This window comes from Moschus berezovskii, chromosome 19 (assembly GCF_049115385.1).
Source record: "Moschus berezovskii isolate FMDL1 chromosome 19, NW_MosBer_1.0, whole genome shotgun sequence".
NCBI lineage: Eukaryota > Metazoa > Chordata > Mammalia > Artiodactyla > Moschidae > Moschus > Moschus berezovskii.
The window spans coordinates 57,350,749-57,375,006 of record NC_142478.1 but is presented as its reverse complement, the minus strand read 5'-3'; the positions used below and the strand labels follow the sequence as shown (position 1 = coordinate 57,375,006).

At 36.8% G+C, this 24,258-nt stretch overlaps 1 protein-coding gene across 2 annotated transcripts in view; it reads right to left on the bottom strand.

Moving 5' to 3' along the window:
* Positions 1-1,784: 1,784 nt before the first annotated feature.
* The window catches only part of IFT81 (intraflagellar transport 81), a 115,484-nt gene continuing 93,010 nt past the window's right edge, over positions 1,785-24,258 (bottom strand). The window contains exons 16-20 of one of the 2 annotated variants that reach the window (XM_088828168.1): positions 23,373-23,444; positions 23,204-23,289; positions 19,505-19,550; positions 16,137-16,280; positions 1,785-5,506 (exon numbers count right to left, since the gene is read on the bottom strand). In XM_088828168.1, the coding sequence (XP_088684294.1) occupies positions 5,384-5,506; positions 16,137-16,280; positions 19,505-19,550; positions 23,204-23,289; positions 23,373-23,444 (471 nt within the window). In that variant the 3' untranslated portion in view covers positions 1,785-5,383. Of the gene's footprint in view, positions 5,507-13,961; positions 16,281-19,504; positions 19,551-23,203; positions 23,290-23,372; positions 23,445-24,258 lie in introns of those variants that run through there. The other variant, XM_055404838.2, reaches the window with a different exon arrangement.

Sequence of the window (24,258 nt, the reverse complement as noted above, 5' to 3'; positions counted from 1 at the left end):
CACAGGAGATGCAGCTGTGAACGGAGACCAGTTCTGCATGCCATGCTCATACAGTCCCAAAGGAGAATCATGTAAGGATACATATGATTGCCACACAGGGCTTGCACCTTTAATTGGCTGACCCTGTCTGTTAAATATTTTACTGTTCTCCAGGTGTCTACCACACTTCCTGAGGCTCTTACCCTGGCTCACTAATCTCATCTCCTGTTTTATGTGTGTGTGAGAGAGAACAATGATTATATATATTCAGGCTCCTCTATCTTCCATGCCATTAAGGGATTATACAGCTCCTTTTCCTCCACTAAGAGACCTACTGGCTCCTAGGAAATTGCCTCCAGTTTGAGCCCTGGTAGTGACAGGACAGTGTCAAGGAAAGAATGCTAATGATTTTTCCACTAGCTGATCCCAAAAGCTTGGCAGAGGGGAGCTCAGTTCACTGAATATTTATACAGCACCTTGATTAAAACAGCTCAAAGCAGTATTCTAAGCAGCTGTATTATAATCTCATTTTGTAAACTTTGTATTTTAAATACAAAAATAAGCTCCTTTACCAATGTTAAAATTAATCATGAGATAAGTTTCACAGAAAGAAGACTAGAAATAAAATTGTAAATAGTGATAATCTCTGGGTGGTGGGATTAAAGGTTATTTTAATTATCTTCTGTATTCAAAATTTCTACAGTTGACATTATGCACTTCTCATTTAGAAAAAAAACTATTACTGAGGCTTCCCTGGTGTCTCAGTGGTAAAGAATCTGCCTGCCAATGCAGGAGACACGGGTTTGATTCCCGGTCCCCTGGTTCAGGAAGATCCCACATGCCATGGAGCAACAAAGCCCAGGGCCCCAAATACTTGGCCTGTGTTCTAGAGCCCAGGAACCACAACTATTGAGCCCACAAGCCACAACTACTGAAGCCCAGAACATCTAGAGCCTGTGCTCTGCAACAAGAGAAGCCACAGTGAGAAGCCTGCATGCTGCAGCAAAGAGCAGCTCCCTCTTGCTGTAACTAGAGAAAAGCTGGCACAGCAATGAAGACCCAGCACAGCCAAAAATAAACAAATAAAATTATAAAAAATATTACTTAAGCAATTAAAAAAGAGACTGTAAAAACTCAACCTCACATAATTTAAAAATGCAAATTAAAGTAATTATTTAAACCTATCATATTGACAAAGATGTTATGAAGCTAATATACATAGTATAGGTAAGGGGACAGCTAACAAGCACTGTCATACATGACTGATGGGATTACAAATTGTCACCAGCTTTTTGCAGGGTGATTTGGCAATACTGATCTAAAATATCTATCTAAAAATTTAACTGCAAATCTGAATCCAACAATTCTAAGATATTTTTCTCTGAAGATATATTTGCATAACAGTGCAAAGATATAAGTAGAAGGATGTTCAATAAAGAACTTGCTAAACTGTACTATATTCATGTAGTGGGTATAGTGGAATACTCTGAAACTATTAAGAATAAGATAGCTCCATATGTCGGAGAAGGCAATGGCAAGCCACTCCAGTACTCTTGCCTAGAAAACCCCATGGATGGAGGAGCCTGGTAGGCTGCAGTCCATGGGGTCGCTACAAGTCAGACATGACTCAGCGACTTCACTTTCACTATTCACTTTCACACATTGGAGAAGGAAATGGCAACCCACTCCAGTGTTCTTGCCTGGAGAATCCCAGGGACGGGGGAGCCTGGTGGGCTGCCGTCTATGGGGTCACACAGAGTCGGACACGACTGAAGTGACTCAGCAGCAGCAGCAGCAGCTCCATATGTACATATAATTTACTGTTTAGTGCAAAAAGCAAGTTTCAGAATACTGAATATAACCCTTTTTGTACATAATTTTAAAAGGTTGTAAATACATACATGTGTTTGTGTATGCAATTAAAATGTCTGGAAGAATATTCTAAAACCTAACTGTGGAAATATCTCTGAGAAGTGAGAAAACTGATACAGGTGAGGGTTTATTTTTTTAAACTACTGATATTATCTGAAATTGTTACACTGAGCTCGTATTTCTAACAGCTTTCAGTTCAGTTCAGTTCAATCGCTCAGTCATGTCCGACTCTTAGCAACCCCATGAACCACAGCACGCCAGGCCTCCCTGTCCATCACCAACTCCCGGAGTTCACTCAAACTCATGTCCATCGAGTCGGTGATGCCATCCAGCCACCTCATTCTCTGTCGTCCCCGTCTCCTCCTACCCCCAATCGCTCCCAGCATCAGAGTCTTTTCCAGTGAGTCAACTCGTTGCATGAGGTGGCCAAAGTATTGCAGTTTCAGCTTTAGCATAAGTCCTTCCAATGAACACCCAGGATTGATCTCCTCTAGAATGGACTGGTTGGATCTCCTTGCAGTCCAAGGGACTCTCAAGAGACTTCTCCAGCACCACAATTCAAAAGCATCAATTCTTCGGAGATCAGCTTTCTTCACAGTCCAACTCTCACATCCATACATGACCACTGGAAAAACCATAGCCTTGACTAGACAGACCTTGGTTGGCAAAGTAATGTCTCTGCTTTTTAATATGCTATCTAGGCTGGTCATAACTTTCCTTCCAAGGAGTAAGGGTCTTTTAATTTCATGGCTGCAATCAGCATCTGCAGTGATTTTGGAGCCCAAAAAAATAAAGTCTGACACTGTTTCCACTGTTTCCCCATTTATTTGCCATGAAGTGATCGGACCAGATGCCATGATCTTCGTTTTCTGGATGTTGTGCTTCAAGCCAACCTTTTCACTCTCCTCTTTCACTTTCATCAAGAGGCCTTTGAGTTCCTCTTCACTTTCTGCCATAAGGGTGGTGTCATCTGCATATCTGAGGTTAATGATATTTCTCCCAGCAATCTTGATTCCAGCTTGTGCTTCTTCCAGCCCAGCATTCCTCATGATGTGCTCTGTATATAAGTTAAATAAGCAGGGTGACAATATACAACCTTGACGTACTCCTTTTCCTATCTGGAACCAGTCTGTTGTTCCATGTCCAGTTCTAACTATTGCTTCCTGACCTGCATACAGGTTTCTCAAGAGGCAGGTCAGGTGGTCTGGGATTCCCATCTCTTTCAGCTTTACTGGCACATAATTCAGATACCATACAATTCACCAATTTAAAGTCATTTTTGTGTATGTACACATTCATTATTTCTTTAGCATATTCATAGAGTTGTAAAATCATCACAGTGTGTAATTTTTTTAATGAAAAATATTTAGAAAAATGCTCTAAAAGTAAACTTAGTAGTAGTAAGAGAATGTGTGTCTGAGATAGGATCAGAAAAAAATTTGAGGGACTTCCCTGGTGGTCCAGAGGCTAAGACTCTGCGCTCCCAATGCAGGGGGCCTGGGTTTGATTCCTGGTCAGGAAACTAGAACACACATGCGGCAACTAAGAGGTGGCAAGCTGCAACTAAAGATCTTACACGCTGCAAATAAGACCTGGTGAAGTCAAGTAAATATATAAAATAAAAAGTTCGAATAGTAAGGTAATGATAACACATAAACAGGGAGAAAAAAAATGATGGAAAGGATCTGAGACAGAAAATAAATAAAGATGTTAAACCGAGTTTTAACTAGGGATGTATTAGATCTCCCTTCATTAAATCAACACATCTGGATTCTGTAAGAACAAGATCAAGGTAAGAAATTCAGGCATGATTAAAAAAAAAGAAAGAAATCCTTGATTTGATGGTACTACAAATATTTGGATAAACTAGATTCTATATAAATCTGCAGACAGCTGGATATGAATTCCATCTATGGAAGACACAGATAAAAAGAATTTAGAGAAATATATTTACTTTGTAGTTGCTAGAAACCTCTCCTGTCTTAGGAAAATGACAGAGAAATACTAAGTCTTGAGCAATGAACACTTACTGAACTCAACAGTGGTCTGATTTACATAAGAATACCTGAGAATAGGAAGAGTTCGGTAGAGAAAAGAGCTCCCGAAACATAAATTTAATAAACAAGCACCACGTAGAAATATCCATTCTGACTCTTTGACTCAAAGTTTTATGTATGTTTTCAGAACAAGGATGAGAAAACATACATTTGAAAGATAATATTTTATGAAAACATTCAGCAAAACTCACATTTAATCTCTGTACTATTTAAAATTACTTTTTCTCTGAGACTTTTCCCTCATTAAAATCTTCCCTGAGCACTACAGATCTTAGGAACACTTTGTAGAATATTACCTATTTTCCTCTTTCGTATTTTTTTAAAAATGCACTTCAAAAGTTGTGAGTTCAGAGGATTCTCTGGCACCAGGAAAGGCGAACTTTACTGATTATCCTGCTGCTGCTGCTAAGTCACTTCAGTCGTGTCCGACTCTGTGTGACCCCATAGACAGAAGCCCACCAGGCTCCCCAGTCCCTGGGATTCTCCAGGCAAGAACACTGGAGTGGGTTGCCATTTCCTTCTCCAATGTGTGAAAATGAAAAGTGAAAGTGAAGTCGCTCAGTCGTGTCCGACCCATAGCGACCCCACGGACTGCAGCCTACCAGGCTCCTCCATCCATGGGATTTTCTAGGCAAGAGTACTGGAGTGGCTTGCCATTGCCTTCTCCTATGAATCAATTAGCTTGGGTACAATGAGCTCTTATCTATAATAATCAGGGCACTGAGGAGACTGTAGCAACTGATCTGGTTCAACATCAGTAAAATAATGGAAACGTATGCAAGATAGCCACACTCATGCAAAACCTGTTTTTATAAAGAAGTAAATGTGAGATTTTAAAAAGTCACCAGTTTTGAATTAGGAAACTACAAAGTAACAGTAGTGTAATATATATATATTTTTTCAATCCTCCTGAAAGTCGCTCAGTCTTTGAGACCCCATGTATTGTATAGAATTCTCCAGGACAGAATATTGGAGTGGGTAGCCTTTCCCTTCTCCAGGGGAATCTTCCCAACCCAGGGATCGAACCCAGGTCTCCGACATTGCAGGCAGATTCTTTACCAGCTGGGCCTCAAGGGAAGCCCAAGAATACTAGAGTGGGTAGCCTATCCGTTCTCCAGCAGATCTTCCTGACCCAGGAATCGAACCTGGTCTCCTGCATTGCAAGCGGATTCTTTACCAACTGAGCTATCAGTTACTGTGTGGCAACTTGCAGGATCTTAGTTCCCTGACCAGGGATTGAACCTGAGTCCAAAGCAGTGACAGCAGGGAGTCCTAACCACTGGGCCATCAGGGAATTCCTGATGGTACAATAATTTATAACAAACAAAAATTTAAAATCAATCTGTTGTCTGATAGTACGGATCATCTTTAAAAGTAGCTTAAGTGTTAACAGTTGCAAAATCACTCACCTTGTGGCTCACAATTGATACAATACTTGATTCAAAATCAAGCAACAAGACATAAAGGACAGACTTTCAGACACAGGGGCAGGAGAGGGTGTGATGATTTGAGACAGTAGTACTGAAAGTATACATTACCGTATGTAAAACAGACAGCCAGTGGGATGCAGGGAAACCAAAGGCAGTGCTCTGGACAACCTAGAGGGGTGGGATGGGGAATGAGATGGGATGAAGCTTCAAGAGGGAGGGGACATATGTACACCTATGGCTGACTATGTTGATGTATGGCAGAAATCATCACAATATTGTAAAGCAAGTATCCTCCAATTAAAAATAAAATAAAATTTAAAAAAACAAGTAACAAAGAATGCTCAAGAAGAAGATATGCTTTGAAGTATTATAATACAATGTTTTCCTATTTCTACATGTGCATGTTAAATGTGTGCATGTGTGTAACACAACATTTTACTGGGAATTAATGAATCGTGCATGCTGGAGACTGTTGCTAACAACATAATCATCTCTATAAATGCTCTGAGACTATGACAGCTTAGGCAACCATGTGAAAATAAAAAACGTATGCTCCCTGATAATATGCTATGGAGGACAATGATCAAACTATAATTCATAGTTACTTATTTGCTTAAAAGCAAAATTGCTTTATCAGAAAGGTTACCTAAGTCTTGTCCTGTGACTGAGACAACAGATTAAAAATGGAACTGCTTAAACCTCCAAAATATGCAAAATGGTAACTGAAAGAATATCGCTTTAATGACAGTTAAAACCATCCATCTCCATGGGCTAAATGTAGATGCATTTGGAAGCTAACCTTGGCTTTCAGGCTTGAGGTTAGACTAGCAGGACTTCTATTGTCATCTGGACAGGTGGCAATAACCTTAGACGGGGACGTCAGAGCCTCTGAAGTCTTCTTTTAGATCTGACATCAAGCTACAATAAACCCTGGCTTCTGAACAAACTTTGAATGCCAAAAGGCAAAGGCAAAGGGTTAACTGCTCATTACTTTTTTTCAAAATTTCTTACATGCTAAAATATTTTAAAAAGCAAGGACAGCTTGATTTAGATTATAAAAAAGGCACTCTGATGAAAAGCAAATGTGTTCCTAAATGTATTTTGAAGTAGATGGTTAGAAAGCTAATATAGAGCTTGCAGTCTAAATATATCATTCTTTTAGAGGCAGAACATATTGCTGGGGGAAAAAAATTCTCTATCACAGAACTTATGGCATATAGTAACTAAAATGTTTTTCCATTCGTTGAATTTTCAATGTTCAGGAATATTATTCAGTAGACCCAGAGAGAAGTCCTAAATTGGAAAAGCAGCTGAGTCCAAGGTCATCTCTCTTGTTTCCAAATATATCTTGAAACAAATGCAAGAAGGGCACTTTGCTGAGTGTTATCTGGACATATATAGTTTCAATCAAATTCTTCAAGAAGTGTCAGAATAAAAGTTGAACATTTGTTTGACACTGCCAAGTCACTAGCAAGTGGGTCTTTTCAAGGGCTGAGGCTCTCCTTGGCTACTTGGCAATTATTACAACTTAAAAGAGTTCTTTTTCTTACTCTCAAGAAAAAGCAATCAAGCATTGTTAAACACCAGCTTTGAATTTTTTTCCTCACATTTCTGGATACATAGGAAATCAAATAAACTTACAAAAATGTCTCCCAACAAAAATGTAACTTTAAAATATTCTGTTTCTCATCTAAATTCCTTCAAATTAGCAAATCTTTTCCACATATCTGAAAATGTGACATGAAACAAAAAAGTGATTGTACAAATGAGACGACAAAGAGTTGTAAACTGAATCAAAGAATAAAATGTTGAATCTCTGAGTTAGTGTAAAAAATAATTCCTCCAAAGACGATGAAACAAACTGACTTATTGCCTATACTGCTCTCTTTTGTCATAAAAAACAAATCAAACTTAGTCCATGATAGCAGTCTCTTGTGGAGATGATAATCTATGATTCCCTACAATGCAATGAATCTCTCATTTCATTGAGGGTCCAAAAGGAATTAGGATATTTTTAAGAACAGCTCCAACAACTGCACCAACTCAAAAAACCTCATCGATTTGGTTTCCAACTCCTTTTCCAGCTTTAACTCTCTTACTCTCTGCAGCCTTGCCTGACTTGTTGTACCTCAGGGCATTCCTTTCTTGGGGCTTCCTCATCCCAGTGGAGCTCTTGTTCCCTCCCTTAGCCAAATTCTACCCATGCTTCCAGAGTGGTTTTAAATTTGTACCATCTCTTTCTCCAGTCTGCCCAGATTGCTCCAGCCCACAGTGGTTTTTTTCCCCCTCTGAATTCCCAATGGACTAGTAACTCTTGATGGCATTTCAAAAAGCTAAACTGAAACTTTTAGGGACCCTAAACTCTAAAGAGAGTGTAAGGAAGTCTGAGTTTTGATTTTTCTAATGAAAACTTCTTTGATTTCTGAAATATCAAATATTGGGGTATATCTGTTTGATAATCCAGTGCTGTAAATTGCTTCAATTCCTGGTTCCTATCCAAATTTTACTCATCTTTCCAGGCCCAGATCATTCCTCCTTTGATGAAACCTCCTCGACTCCCGTTTGACCTTTCAGTCTTCCCTAGTCCGTTTTGGGAGAAGGCAATGGCACCCCACTCCAGTACTCTTGCCTAGAAAATCCCACGGGCAGAGGAGCCTGGTAGGCTGCAGTCCACGGGGTCGTGAAGAGTCAGACACGACTAAGCGACTTCACTTTCACTTTTCACTTTCACACATTGGAGAAGGAAATGGCAACCCACTCCAGTGTTCTTGCCTGGAGGATCCCAGGGATAGGGGAGCCTGATGGGCTGCCGTCTATGGGGTCGCACAGAGTTGGACTCGACTGAAGCGACTTAGCAGCAGCAGCAGCAGCAGTCCGTTTTGACTGAACTTCAACAGCACACAAAATTTAGCACTAGGTTTTAGGATTCAATATATTTGCTGTATTGTACTGTTAGTCTTTGTTTTCTGAATGTTGAGCTTCAAGCCAACCTTTTCACTCTCCTCTTTCACTTTCATCAAGAGGCTTTTGAGTTCCTCTTCACTTTCTGCCATAAGGGTGGTGTCATCTGCATATCTGAGGTTATTGATATTTCTCCCAGCAATCTTGAGTCCAGCTTATGCTTCTTCCAGCCCAGCATTCCTCATGATGTACTCTGCATATAAGTTAAACAAGCAAGGTGACAATATACAGCCTTGACGTACTCTTTTTCCTATTTGGAACCAGTCTGTTGTTTCATGTACAGTTCTGACTGTTGCTTCCTGACCTGCATACAGGTTTCTCAAGAGGCAGGTTAGGTGGTCTGGTATTCCCATCTCTTTCAGAATTTTCCACAGTTCAGAAAACAAAGATCATGGCATCTGGTCCCATCACTTCATGGGAAATAGATGGAAAAACAGTGGAAACTGTCAGACTTTATTTTTTTGGGCTCCAAAATCACTGTAGATGCTGATTGCAGCCATAAAATTAAAAGACGTTTACTCCTTGGAAGGAAAGTCATGACCAACCTTGATAGTATATTAAAAAGCAGAGACATTACTTTGCCAACAAAGGTCCGTCTAGTCAAGGCTATGGTTTTTCCCGTGGTCATGTATGGATGTGAGAGTTGGACTGTGAAGAAAGCTGATCGCCGAAGAATTGATGTTTTTGAACTGTGGTGTTGGAGAAGACTCTTGAGAGTCCCTTGGACTGCAAGGAGCTCCAACCAGTCCATTCTAAAGGAGATCAATCCTGTGTGTTCATTGGAAGGACTGATGCTAAAGCTGAAACTGCAATACTTTGGCCACCTCATGCAACGAGTTGACTCACTGGAAAAGACTCTGATGCTGGGAAAGGTTGGGGGCGGGAGGAGAAGGGGACGACCGAGAATGAGATGGCTGGATGGCATCACCGACTCTGTGGGCATGAGTTTGAGTGAACTCCGGGAGTTGGTGATGGACAGGGAGGCCTGGAGTGCTTTGATTCATGGGGTCACGGAGAGTCGGACACGACTGAGCAACTGAACTGAACTGAACTGTTAGTCTGGTTAATGACAGGGGCCATGTCTTATCCTTTTACTGTACCTTTCATGGAGTCCAGCTGAGTGCCCAGCATGTCAAATTACAGAGCACACGAGCTTAGCCCATATTCAGTTCAGTTCAGTCGCTCAGTTGTGTCCGACTCTTTGCGACCCCATGAATCACAGCACTCCAGGCCTCCCTGTCCATCACCAACTCCCAGAGTTCACTCAAACTCATGCCCATCGAGTCGGTGATGCCATCCAGCCATCTCATTCTCTGTCATCCCCGTCTCTTCCCACCCCCAATCCTTCCCAGCATCAGACTCTTTTCCAGTGAGTCAACTCGTCGCATGAGGTGGCCAAAGTATTGGAGTTTCAGCTTTAGCATCAGTCCTTCCAATGAACACCCAGGATTGATCTCCTTTAGAATGGATTGGTTGGATCTCCTTGCAGTCCAAGGGACTCTTAAGGGACTTCTCCAGCACCACAGTTCAAAAGCATCAATTCTTCGGCGCTCAGCTTTCTTCACAGTCCAACTCTCACATCCATACATGACCACGGGAAAAACCATAGCCTTGACTAGACAGACCTTGGTTGGCAAAGTAATGTCTCTGCTTTTTAATATGCTATCTAGGTTGGTCATAACTTTCCTTCCAAGGAGTAAACGTCTTTTAATTTCATGGCTGCAATCAGCATCTACAGTGATTTTGGAGCCCCAAAAAATAAAGTCTGACACTGTTTCCACTGTTTTTCCATCTATTTCCCACGAAGTGATGGGACCAGATGCCATGATCTTCGTTTTCTGAATGTTGAGCTTCAAGCCAAACTTTTCACTCTCCTCTTTCACTTTCATCAAAAGGCTTTTGAGTTCCTCTTCACTTTCTGCCATAAGGGTGGTGTCATCTGCATATCTGAGGTTATTGATATTTCTCCAGGCAATCTTGATTCCAGCTTGTGCTTCTTCCAGCTCAGCATTCCTCATGATGTACTCTGCACATAAGTTAAATAAGCAGGGTGACAATATACAACCTTGACTTACTCCTTTTCCTATTTGGAACCAGTCTGTTGTTCCATGTCCAGTTCTAACTGTTGGTTCCTGACCTGCATACAGGTTTCTCAAGAGGCAGGTTAGGTGGTCTGGTATTCCCATCTCTTTCAGAATGTTTCACAGTTTATTGTGATCCACACAGTCAAAGGCTTTGGCATAGTCAATGAAGTACATAGCCCATATTAGGAACTCCTTACCCTGGCCTCACACAACTAGGTAACTTACTGAGCCATTCTAGACTTTTGTCATTTTCTGTACATGTCATGTACTTAAATGCCTTTATGTATTCTACTTGTCTTATACTATCAAAATCTTAATTCATTCTTATAAATCCAGCTCAAGTCCTACCTCTTCCATTAATCTTTCTCCAATCCCCCATGTCAAAATTAACTGCTTCTTCCTCTGAGCTTCTTGTTTTATACATAAAAAAACCTTTTCTTTTTGCTGCTTAATATTAGAATCTTCTAGACTGTGTGTTCTTTAAGAGAAAAAACCAGGTCATGTTCATTTTCTATTTTATCATGTAGCACAGTGTCAAACATGCAAAAGATACTCATTAAATATTCACATATAAATAAACGAATGAACTTACAATTTTATTCTCCAGTTAATCAAGTAACATCTTGTTAATATCTTTGGTTTAGCCTTGGCATTTTCATAGATGAAGGTGAGAAAAGTCCATAAAATTATTCAATGAATTCTGGATTTGACTAAATCAAATTTTGTGGTTTTGCTTAATATTTTATCTTATTTCAATCTTTAGGTTTGATGGCAGCATTGAACTGGAATTGATCTAAATGTCCAGCAACAGGAGACATATATGAGTTTAAGACTTTTACAGAGAAAGCTGTTTTTTTTTTCTTTTTCACTACCATCTACCTCCAGAACTTTTTCATCATCCCACCCTGAAACTCTTCACAGAGAAAGTTTTAAATTATAACCTATAACATTTCTACTCTCTCTTTACCTAAAACTATTACTCACTTCTTTTATGCATTTACTCAACAATCATTTTTACTATAATTCCCTCATCTGGTTGGTAGAGTTTATTTACTTTAAAGTATTTATTGATTTATTTTATTTATTTATGGCTGTGCTGAGTCTTTGTTGCTGTACACAGGCTCAGTAGTTGCGATTTGTGGGCCATAGTTGTGGTGCATGGGCTCAGTTGCCACAATGCATGTGGGATTTTCCTGGAGCAGGGATAGAACCCATGTCCTCTGCATTGGCAGGTGGATTCTTAACCACTGGACCACCAGGTAAGTCCCAGAAGAGTTTAACCATTTAGTAAAGTAGTGAAGCTTGTTTTTCAGCTACAGTTAAGGAAATACATTATTGAAAATGCATTATAAAAGCAAAAAAAATTTTTCACATATACTGCAGTTCATAAATGAACAGCAACCTTTATGGATATATACAACCATGGGTCACATTGCAGGTAAGAGCACAGGTCTTGGACCCTGGCTCCACCTGCTACAGTTATTAGCTGTGTAATACTGTAAAAACCTTTCCATGCCTCAGTTTCTTCATTTATAAAGTGAGGATAATGGTATCAATCTCATAGGGTTATTTTGAGAGTTACACTGGTTCATACACATAAAGCACTTAGGACAGTGTCTGGTACGTAATCAGTGCTTACTAATGGACTAGCTGCTAGCATCATTATTTTCATCATTCTCATGATTCTGATTATTATAATAACCACAATAATATTAGTCCCCTGAAGTAAAATTTTTTTCAGGGAGCAAAATTTGTCCAATCTGGCTTTGCCGAACTGCGGTTTAAAGTAATTTCCCTTCCTCTGTAAGTTGGCTTTGCTTCTAGAACCAATAAACCAATCAATCAGTCTTTGCTCTTTAACAATGGGACCGGCTCCCTCGTGAGGAGTGAACTGCATTGCGGTTACTCTACCGAGGCTGGAAAGCCATTTGCCACAAGCTTCCCTGTCCTGATTTCTGCACTGAGAGAGATCCCTCAAAGGTCCCAACCTAATGAATGATCGTATGAATCATTCTGAGGCTCCTTTCAAGCTCCAAAATTCTCTGCCTGTTCACCAGGTTCTCACATGCAGTGTTAAGTGGCAGTCTTGCCAGGAACCTGCAGTTCACACTCTGAACTGAGGCAGAAACAAATACTGTCACAGAAAAGCAGAAATCTTAAATTTCCTTCTGTGTTCTCAACAATGCATTTCCACAGCAGTGAACCACATTTGGTGACTCAAGTCTCTCAGCAATTCTTGAGAGGAAATTGTGAAATTATCGCTGTTTGCTGAGACAGTACTTACAGTTTGCCAAAAGAGGGAGCATGGGAGCAGAAAACACGTTTGTCCAAGTCTTTAAAAAAATTGTTTGTTTGGATTCTGTTTTTTAGTTTTTTATTTCTTTTGCAAGGATTGGATGAAACTAAATGACAGTTACAGACAGTATTTTTTTTTAAGACTGTCGTAAGACAGAAAGGTCAAAGATTGAAAATAGATGCATAACTTTAAATGATCCCTCTCTATCTTCCCCAGACAAAACATTCACCTTATGCCTGGCTGCCACACATTAAACAGCTCTAATTAAACTGCTCTCATTAAAAGGAAAGGGAGGAGGAGCTCAGGCCAGCAGTTCTCCTGAGCAGGGAAGCAATCACATATTTAATAAAAGTGCAACTTTCTCTCCTGGCTGCCATGGATTGTTTAAAAAAGAAGGATTCATTGTATATATAATCTAGATCTCACCTTTACTACAACAATGGAGAAGTTATTGAAATAACCAAGTTTAATGAAAGTTAATCATCAGGGTGCTAAGTTACCCACTCCCTAAGGCTAAACACTCCTTGGTGCCAAGCAAGAGGAATGATGTAAGCTCCTAGAACCTTTTGTAGAAACAAGTCTTCGATTCACACTCATTAGTCACTAATATTGGGTGAAAGCCTGTGTAAGACAAGGAGGTTTCTATAAAACACACATATCCCTACAAAGTCATTTTTTCAATACAAATTTGATTGCTGCTTTTGTAAAGGCAGCTTTGGCAATTTCCCCATTTGTACATATACTTTCAATTTGCAGAAGAATTATGTAAATTCATGTATTTTTAGTTTAAGGAACATATTCAGTCTCTTACTCAAATTACCAAAAAGTGCTCTGTATCATGTTTAGCCTAAAAATTTAAGAAAGACACTTGGAAAATTCACAGAGCTTAAAATTTTCCCCCCAAATTATGTATGTTATATAAACTAATTACTTGATAGTTAAATAAAATGGTTTCTTTTATTGTTGCTGTCCACTGCATTAAAGCAATATGATATAAAATATTAATATAAAGAAGAAAGTTAAATATTCTACAATTTCCTGAGATTTGGTTTCATTTCCACATGCCTTTGAACAATGCTGTAAGGTAATTCTGCTAACACTTTCTAGACCTGGAAAACACATGACCTCAGATTCAGTTATTAATAGAAAAGATATTATATTATAACATTCTATAAAATTTAATATTATAAAATTTTCTTAAAGGACAGCCTTTAAAGTTGGATTATTTCCTTAACTAATACAGGATGCAAGCTAGGCAGTGGCTTTTTGAAATTTATGGTTTAAATGGTCAGTCCCATGCAATAGCTGGCAACACTGGGCCCTAGGAGGAGAAAATCTGTGAACACAGAAGCAGATTTCACAGGCTACATTTTTTTCCTTTATTTGAGTCATCATGTGGAAGACAAGATTATTTTCCAAAATGATTAGGCATTCTCATCAATTAGCCAGCTAGAGTATCAATCCTGAAGGAAAAATATAATAAGCTCTTCTTCTCTAAGTGCCAGCTGTCAAAAACTGTCAGAGTTAGTCAAAGCTTTCTACTGTTCCAATCAAATCATAAAATGAGTGGAAAGTCACTGTACAAAACCCATTAAGCTATGCTATTAAATGTCCAACGTTACATAAAAACTATAAATAGCTTTGCACTTTTAGGCCTTTTTTTCAATTTGCTTTTCTTGAAGTAGTAATGATGTTCTGCTTCAGTTAATAAGATAATTTTGGAGCTGCCTTAGTATTTAATCCACATATTCTTTCTGTGTGGAATGAAAGCAAGCAGTAATCAAGTCAGAATTATAAGCATTCCTTGACGTATCTCTTGCTAACAATTTTAAAAATTAAGAGCACCAAAGATAGCAAAGACTGAAAAAACTAGTCACTAAGGTTAATAATCTTACAAATTGGCATTCCTTTGGGGAATAAAATGCTGTTTCTGGGAAGGGCATCTAGTCTTTTTCAAATATTTGCAAAGGAATTCATACTCTAAAAGGAACATCACTTACTACTGGCTTAAAAATAACAAGCCAGTAGCCAACTCTGAACAAATACAATGTTCAAAAACTGATTATTGAATTAGTAAGGGTTTGTTTCCACACACTGAACACAGTCTTTGCTCTTTTAGTACATGGTTGATCCAATAGTTGATCTAAGGGCCAAGTGAGAATTCTGATAACTGATATTTGTCCAAATAAGTAGCTAAAGTAAGCTGAGGACCGATCCAAACCACTTAATAACACTGAAATACTTCTCTTTTTTTTCTTACAATATGTTAAAAGAAGTTTCTTGCTATGCTTTCCTGGTAAGTTCTTCCATATTCGGATGGATCCTATCTATTCTAGTGACAGCTCTAAGAAATGTAAGTAATTTCCATGCTAATGAGATTCTCTAATTATCAAGAAAGACAAAAAAAGGGTAGGGCACATTTGGGAACAGACACCCAAGGCCATTAATCAAGTTTGTATATTTTGCAAGGGTGGAAACAATTTTTTTCATCAAAATGTTTTTGCTTTGTTTTCTCCAGAAAAGCTAAGAAGAAAGAACTCAAGAAGGACATGCTAACCATTTGAAATCTGAGTTTTCAAATCTAAAATAAAGAAAATTTGAAAAGTATATTGAAACTGAAATGAAGTTAAGGGTGGCATATGAATTTAGTATCTTTAAGGAAAAATTAAAGACATCTTCAGATACCTTGTCCAGATGAAGCAGAGATTGGAGGCATTTTGACAGTTTCTTATATTTAAAATAATAATGCCCAGAACCTACTGTGTTAGATTTTTGGTGAAAATAAGCAATAATCTTAGTATAGTACTATACACGAATACTTACTTAACAAAGATTTAAAATTTACAGTATATAAATTTTAAATAGCCATGATATGTGCACCAAGTTTTATTTGCCTTTAAACAATACAAATAGAACAAATATGTCATTCAAAATATTAAATGTTCTTGAATTGTACAGAAGAAAAAGAAACTGAAGTGAAACTGTAGGAATTGCTGAACTTCAGATAAATGTTTCTTCAAAACAAGAGATATTAGTTCCTAAAAGATTTCTCTAAAGTTAAAAAAAGATTAAGAAAGACATTAAGCCACTGGGTTATTATGTTCAAACAAAAACTTACATGTTTCTTAATGGACATGTGTTTACATTTACAGATAGTAAACTCAGTCTCTTGTCTTATAAAACAGAAGACACCACTGATGTATAAACTAAGCGAAATAATAAAAACCTCTTTTTCACATTAGAAACTTTTAAAACCTAAATCTACCTTAGCATTATTTTCCATGAAAACTTAATAGGGAATGGCTAATCTGAAAGCAAAATGTTGAACAAATCACTTTCAAAAAAAAAAGAAACACACCATGGGATTTTGCTTATAGCTGGCAGCATCAACTAAAGCCCCAAGCAATGACATATGAACTCAGAGTATCAGCCGGTCCTCTCCTCCCTCCTGAATTACCTGACCAATGGAAGTTTGGGTTTGTTGTTTCAGAAAGCACTGTTTCTTACATTCCATCAATTGTTCAAAATCATGCCACATTTTTGCTTGTTTCATATTTGGACCATGACTTTCTCGTACAGCTTTTTGTTTTTCCCGGAGTTTCTAGCATAAAAAAAAATTAAGAATAATTAAATATCATATAGGGATTTACTTCTACTGCTCTAATCAGAAGAATATGGTATGCTTTGTACATCTGATAAATAATAGCTAAACCAGATGATATATGAAAGCTAAGATGATAAAAGTTAATTAAACTTATGATAGATCTAAGACAACCTGAAGCTAAAAAGGACAGAAAACTAGAAAAGAAGGGGAAAATAAAGGAAATCAGGAAAGTGGAGCAGTATCATGGTATGTAAAAAATGCAGATTTTGGAAGTCAGAAGACTTGAGCTCCAACCTTGGCTTTGTCACTACCCATAAGGAAGACAATTTCTCTGGACTGTAGTTTTTTTCAATTGTCAATTAAGGTTAATAATAGGAGTAATTATAAAAGTATCTGCTTTATAATACTATTTTTTCACATGACAATAGATATAGAAAAAATTATAAACTATCACGTGTTATATATGTTATTATTATTAAATATTATATTCTTTCCTGAATCAGTATACTCTAAGGGTATGCTCTATGCCCAAATAAATCAAATTGTATGCAAATATTCTTCAAGGAGAAGGTCCAGTGATATTTTTAAAAGGCTCAGATCCTTATCAGAATTATTTTTGTTACTAACAGCCTACATATAGAGTTCCACCTTCCAATACTGTTCTACTTACTGACTAAAATTCTAAACAGGAATAGGAACATTTTTCAGTAAACTGCAAACTGTTCTTTGGCTCTGTATTATGGCAAATCAAGGAAAAGTGACAAAGAGAAGATCGCACAAAGTCAGAGAGACAATGAGAGGAAAGAAAAGTAGGAAGGAAAGAAGAGAAAAACAGAGATGACGGTACACACAAAAGGAAGCACAGAGTAACAGAAATACACTCACTGACACACAGTGTGAGAAATCACCAAGAAGGGCAGAAAAACAAGCAAAGACACAAACAGAGTACATGGGAACATCCCCATCCTTTCCTCTTTCAGAATGCAGGGTTGATCTAACAGTTGATCTAAGGACACAAGTGAGCAGGCCAGTGGTCGGTACCTGCCCAAATAAGAGGCTAAACTAAACTGAGGCCAGATTCAAAATGCTTATTAAAGACTGCCCTTCCCACCTATGGCTAAGAAAAGCAAATAGCAAAACAGCAGATAGCAAAACAAAACAGAATGAAGAAAATATAATTTAAATATAAACAGCAAATTTTTGACACAATGCCTGGCACGCAAATACATCTATTTAAGTCTATGTTACAAATAAAGTATCTTACAACAAATATTTTTATCCTCATAAACTAAAAAAAAAGTAGTAAGATCAAGAGTTTTAAGAGTATTGAACATGATTTTAAGATTAAGGTACTACTTAACTGTAACTTTTCTTATATTATTGGAATAATTTCTTTTTCAAAAATCCTAACAACCTATAAAAGCTATTTAAAGAACCAAAGACAAGATGCGGGCATTGTCTGTATCAGAAATATTAAATTTAATTTGCTTCATAACCACATGTGTTTGAAACCTTTATGAGTACAACTGACTTTAGTCTATAACTTATTTTTAATGTTACTGTCATGTACTACAGATTTATTTTATGGATAGTTGTAATGCACAAAAAATACTTGTCACAGATTTCATTGTTCTTAAAAGGAGGAGGTGGTACAGGAGGGGAAAAGTTACAACTAAGAGTATCATATTCCACAGCACTTGGTAAGGCAAAGTCTAGTATATGATAGTGTGAACTGTAGCACTATAGCTTGGTCTAACTTCAGAAACCGAAGCTGGCCTGAGGAGGTCTGTGGATGTCCAGTCTGCTGGTTTGGAAGACTTAGGCTATTGTCAGTTTGAAAGCCTAGGTATATTCCATGTTTGCTTTGAAAATTTAGATCTATTCTAAGAGTGAGAGGATCAAGAAGCTTTGCTTCTTAAGTGATACAGCCAGACAATCAGGGCATGAGCTAATCAATGGTTCATTTTGCTCAAACATGCTTGATGCCTGTTGCTACTGCTTTCCCCTCAAATCTTGCAATATAATAAAACACTACACTGGGAGGGGAAAGAATAATCATATTTAGCTGTTAAGTTTGGGTCTATGAAAGGATTCAAGGTTTGGCAAATATTTCTCTCTGTATAACATCCATTCAGATACTAAACAAATGAAGTGGAGGAATATTTTCATATGAAAAAAGTACATTACTTCACTTAAGAAATATCTGTATGAAAGTCAATTATTGACAATCATACTAAATCCTAAAGCCCCCAAAATCTCTAGTTAAAATACTGTACAAATGTGCATACAAATTAATTCAAATACATACATTTGAACATGAAAGTATCCAATAGCTAAACGGTACAATGTATTGATTGAAGAAAAGCCATATTGTTAATTTGTACTTTCAGAACAGAAAAGCCTATATATATATAAAATCATTTCCAGGCTGCAGACTCAAGAATATTTGAACACTGAAATGAGACACTGACATATAGTTAGCATTTTAAAAGAAAAACTGCAGCTAACAATTCCTAACAAATGATACTACAAACTGGACACTCCTATTAGAAAAACTAAGAGGAAACTTCAATTTTCAGTAGTGAAACTCAGTAAGAAACAGATAAAATGGTGTATAGTGAAGCAGGGTTAGCATTCACTATGTAACATGGTCTTAAAATCATTGAAGATTAGAATCAATTAGAGAAATCAGTTAGTCATTTACATCCTGATGGTCAAGGCCTCTGTCACCTCTTCCACTAGGAGTGTCTCAGAGAACTGAAAAAACAAAACTCATACACTCCTATTTTTAGTAGTCCTCATATAAGACTGGCAGGTAGGCAGTGAATATCTTAAGAAAAGTTTTTCGATTATTTTTAACTGAGTCAATGTTTGTAAAGGAGTTAGACCAGGCCCTGGCTCATAGTAAGAACTTTGTGCTTATTAAGTAATATAAATGAGTAAGTTTATACTTATCTTATAAACAGAGATACCTGGGAATAATAGGAAACTTGTAGTTCATTCATTACATGTGGCACGAACTTCTGCATGAACTTTTTATTTAAAACTAGATTTCCCCCTTTCCCCCCCAAATCTATGTGCCTTCACTTTTAGTCTCCATTTTGAATGGGAGTAAGAAAGTTCTAATTTCCCCTATAACCTTAAAAAAAACTGACAATGACATAACCATGTCCTGTAAACCTGAATTATGTACACATTAAAAAACAAACAAATATTCTTACCTTTCCAAGATTTTCCTGTTCAGCAATATTTTTGGTATATTGTTCCCTAGGGAGTCAATATAATGATATAGTTTACATTTACTTCAATTGATTTGATCACACAACTAAATTATAAATCACATATCTATCTAAATATATTAGATAATACAGTTTAGAGTACTAGAGTCAGAATGAAACCCATTATCAAATACTCCCTTTTCTAATCTTTAGTCAGTTCATCTAATAAACAATAATATAAGTAAAAAAAACAAGGCAAAATATCATGTAAGAAATTAAGTACTATTTCCGGTTAATCTACACTTAAAACAATAACAATACATTTGCTTAAATTATACTTTTTTGGAAGAGGCTTGCAGAAAAGAGAGAGGATACACATTAAAAAAAAAAAACACAATAAATATCATCTCACCCTGCAATCCAACTTCTATGAAGCCTTCCTACCGAAAAACTCTTAAAACTTAATAAAAATTAGAGCAAAGACTATTCACTTCATTGCTTACAGTAGTAAAAATCTACAACCAACTGCATGTTGATAGATGGGGAAGTGTTTAAATAAATTATGGTACATCCATTCAAAAGAATAATACAGAGTTGTGAAAAAAGAATGAGGTAGATTTATAAATACTAAACTGGACAGAATTCTAGATAAATGAGGTATGGCAATGTAGACAACATTTAATTTTTGTGCACTATAGTTGATAATGGTTACTTTTTGTTTTTATAAATATTTCTTTTGTAAGTCAAAAAAATTATAAATTTTTAATGTAAAAAACATAAATAATATCATATGGTATTTTTAAACAAAAGCATAATTATATTCTAAGACAAAAAGTGAGATTTAAAGTGTTAAGGACAAAGACTGAAGAATGAGGACAACGGAACCAATGATAAGAAGAGAAACTTTAGACCTCAAATCTGTATGGAAAAAGACTCTATTTCTGTGAAAAGCTACATAGCAGTACTTAATAAGAAGTTACATAACACAAAATTGGGAATCTAAGAAATCATAAACCACAAAGACAAACAGTGAAGAAAGATTTGCATTTGTGTAAAAAAGGGAGGTTAACGTCTTTAGAACAGAAAGAATGGCAATCACAAGTACCCGAAGTCCTTACAGAGATAAAGTGAAGGTAGAATTTGTGCACAAGAATAAAAGTGAAAGGGAACAGACCCAGTCTGGATGAACCATCATTTTGCCCATAAAATTTATGAGACACTAAGTCAATGTTATTTGCCTTTCTAGCTCTCCAGTGAAAAACAGCTCAGAGGATATAAATGACATATTATTCAGAATAATGTATGATTATAATTAAGAGAACTTTAATTCATTTATTACCCCAGGTCCGAGGAATGCCCAAATTGTTTTAGGATTTCCATTTCTATTTTATCAAGAAATCAATAGGTACATGCTCATAACACTAATATGTAATTTTATTCAATTGATTTATTCAAATAGTAATTACAGAGCACCTGTTCTATACCAAGCATGTCCTGGGATTTCAAGAAGACAGGGACAGACAGGGTCCTCACTCTTCAGGAACTCATACTATATCATTTCCAAAATACTGCTGCAAACATTACATTGAACTTGAGCTCCTGTGGCATATATTGTTCTCTTTATTTTGTAGATGAAAAAGTGATTTATCCAAGATCACAAAACTAGGAACTGGAAAAATCAGGTTAGAAACAAAATTTTATTGAGTCCCTTTCTAGTACTTTGATAAATAACATGCTGCCTCTTCAAATAAAATTACATTTTACAGGTGATCTTTCAAAATCAAGCTAATTTCTTAGACCTTTGGCCTTACCAGAAAGTACCATAAAAGCAGAAAATGAAATGACATCAAAAATATTGTGTCTATACTAGTAATAAATATTAAATATGTATCTGTGAGTTTAGAGTATAACTCCATTTTATTCCTAAATATTCTTATCATGTACTTCTCCAGTCAGGGTGCAATATTTTTCTATTGGAAAACTGAGGAATGGTAAAGATTTACAATGATTTTTAAAATAATGGAGACTTTCTTGGAAGTCCAGTGGTTAAGACTTCTCACTCCCAACACAAGGGGCACTGGTTCCATCCCTAGTTGGGAAACTAAGATCCCACATAGTGCACTGTGTGGCCAAAAAATACATAAATAAAAATGATGAAGAGGAATATCTATCTAGAAAACAGATCAGAAAACCAATAGCTCAGGAGCAATGCTTCCTTCTTTACTATTTACATTGATAACTTTGGAAGAAAAGAAACAATTTCTAAAACTTTTATTTTTCAAGAACAAAATTAACTTCTCACATTAGTGAACATTAGTATTGACTATATAGATTTAATGAGCAAAATTTACATGTAATGAAAGAATTTGAATAACTACATTCAGTATGTTTAATACGCTAGAGTATTAAAAATAATATCCTATTTATAGGATATTTTCAGCCTGGCTTCCATTATATTAAAAAATTTAGACTCTGCAAAACATTCTATTTCTTAGATTCCTTTTTATAATATCAATGTACTGTTGTTGTTCAGTTGCTAAGACATGTTGGACTCTTTGTGACCCCATGCATTGTAGCATGCCAGGTTTTCCCATTTCACTATCTCCTTGAGTTTGCTCAAACTCATGTCTATTGAGTCATGAATATCAATGTATAAGCTACTAAAAATCTCAACTGCAATCTTGAATAAATGTGAATCCTACACTTCATTTGAGTTCTTACTGAATGGTAAAAGCAAAACATTTGAACTGTGATAAAGGGCAAAGAAAGTTTATCTTGTTCACTACTGCATTTTTTCAAAGCTAGCAATTCAACTATAAACGTATTTTTAAGGTAGCATTTATTATGTTATAGTATGCTATGATTATAAAAAGAAAAAAATCACCATATAAGGACTAGTAGTATTTATACATTCTGTGTTTCAAAGGCTGGCACTCTGCAATCACAGAATTTCTAGCTGAAGTCCAGCTGCTCACACTGCAATAATGAGCACACCAATGACCAGAGTCCAGGCCATGTGGGACTTAAAAAATAGACCAAATTTAGTGCTTATAAAAAAGCAACTATGAAATTATATGTAATCCTACATGCATACATACTCAGTTGTGTCTGACTCTTTGTGACCCCATGGACTAAAGCCTTCCAAGTTCCTCTGTCCATGGAATTTTTCAGGCAAGAACACTGGAGTGGGTTGTCATTTCCTACTTCAAGGGATCTTCCCAACCCAGGGATCAAAACTGTGTCTCTTGTGTCCCCTGCATTGGCAGGCGGATTGTTTAAAACTGCACCACCTGGGAAGCCCATATGTATTCTTGAGGAGGGGGTAATGGGGATTAAGTGGCTTAATGGCTATAAGAGTTTCTCTTTCAGGTGATGAAAACGTTCTGGTAATCTATAGTGGTGATGGTTGCATAATATTTTGAATGTAATGAATATAACTGATTATACACTTTAAAATGGTTAAAATGGCAAATTTTATGTTATATGTCTTTTGCCACAATAAAAAGTAAGCAAGCAAACAAGAAAAATTATATGTATTCTTACTTAGTCAGGAGGGCTGGACTACCTAGAAGATGTTCAACAAGATTTAATTCCAAATAATATCTTACTATTTGCTTATTTAGGTACTCTGTATAATTCTATCTTATCTTCTATAGATGAAAACATTAAGTAACTCAATATAAAAACAACAAAATTACTTGCCTAATTGCTTTTCTTTTTTCTTGTTGATCAGAGGAGACATATGCCTTCATTTCATCAGTAGCACGACGAAGTTGTACTTCTAGGTTCTAAGTGGAAAGACTGTTTTAGGTTAAGTCCTTGATACAGAAAAATCTCAGAAAAGTTTCTGATCCAATTTTCTTTGTCTTACCTTAATCATACAATTTATATAATGGTATCTACTTTCTTCTTGAAGACACTCCTCACGGAGCCCTCTGACTTCCTAAAACATAATTTTAAATGGGCAATATTATCAAAAGAATAATTAGATACAGAAAGGATAACCAAACGTACAACAAAAGAAATACTACCAGAGTATTTCCTCTTCTGTGCCAAAACTTTATTGTATCAGACTAGGTTGCAATCTTTTCTAGAGACCATGCATACCACTCTGCAACCTGTAAGTTCAGTTATTTATTAAGTAACTACTGTGTGCCTAGATCTGTGCTAGATGCTGGGGACAGAGAAGTGAACAAGACAGGTCCCTGCTTTCATTCAAGTAGAGGAGACAAATATAAACAAGGAAATGTGTAATGAAGGCAGTTTCAGATGGGGTAAGTGCTATGAAGAAAATTCTGCAGTACAATGTGATAGGGGTACTGAGTGGGCGAAGTTAGACAGGTGATTAGAGAAGGCCTCGAGGAGGCGGTAACATTTAGGCTGAGACCTAAAATGGTGAAAGAAAAAGAGAGAAAAAGGCAAAGAGCTGGCAGGAGAGCATCTCAGAGAGAGAAGAATATATGCAAATCTGCCCCTGAGGAGAAAACAAGCTTGGCCTGTTTGAAGTACAAGAAGAAGGCGAGTATGTCTGGGGTCTGTGGGCGAGGAGGAGAGCATGTGGATATGAAGTTCATGGAGCAGGTAGGGTCTTGAAAACCAAAGTTTTGAAGTTAGATTTTAACTGCAACAGGAAGCCGGTAGAAGGTGGTTTAAGTGTTGCACAGGTTTCTTTGGCTGCTCTATGGAGAATAAACCTTAGAAAGGCAAGTGGAAGGGGAGAGGAGGTTGTAGGTTACTGTGGTAGTCAAGGAAAGACA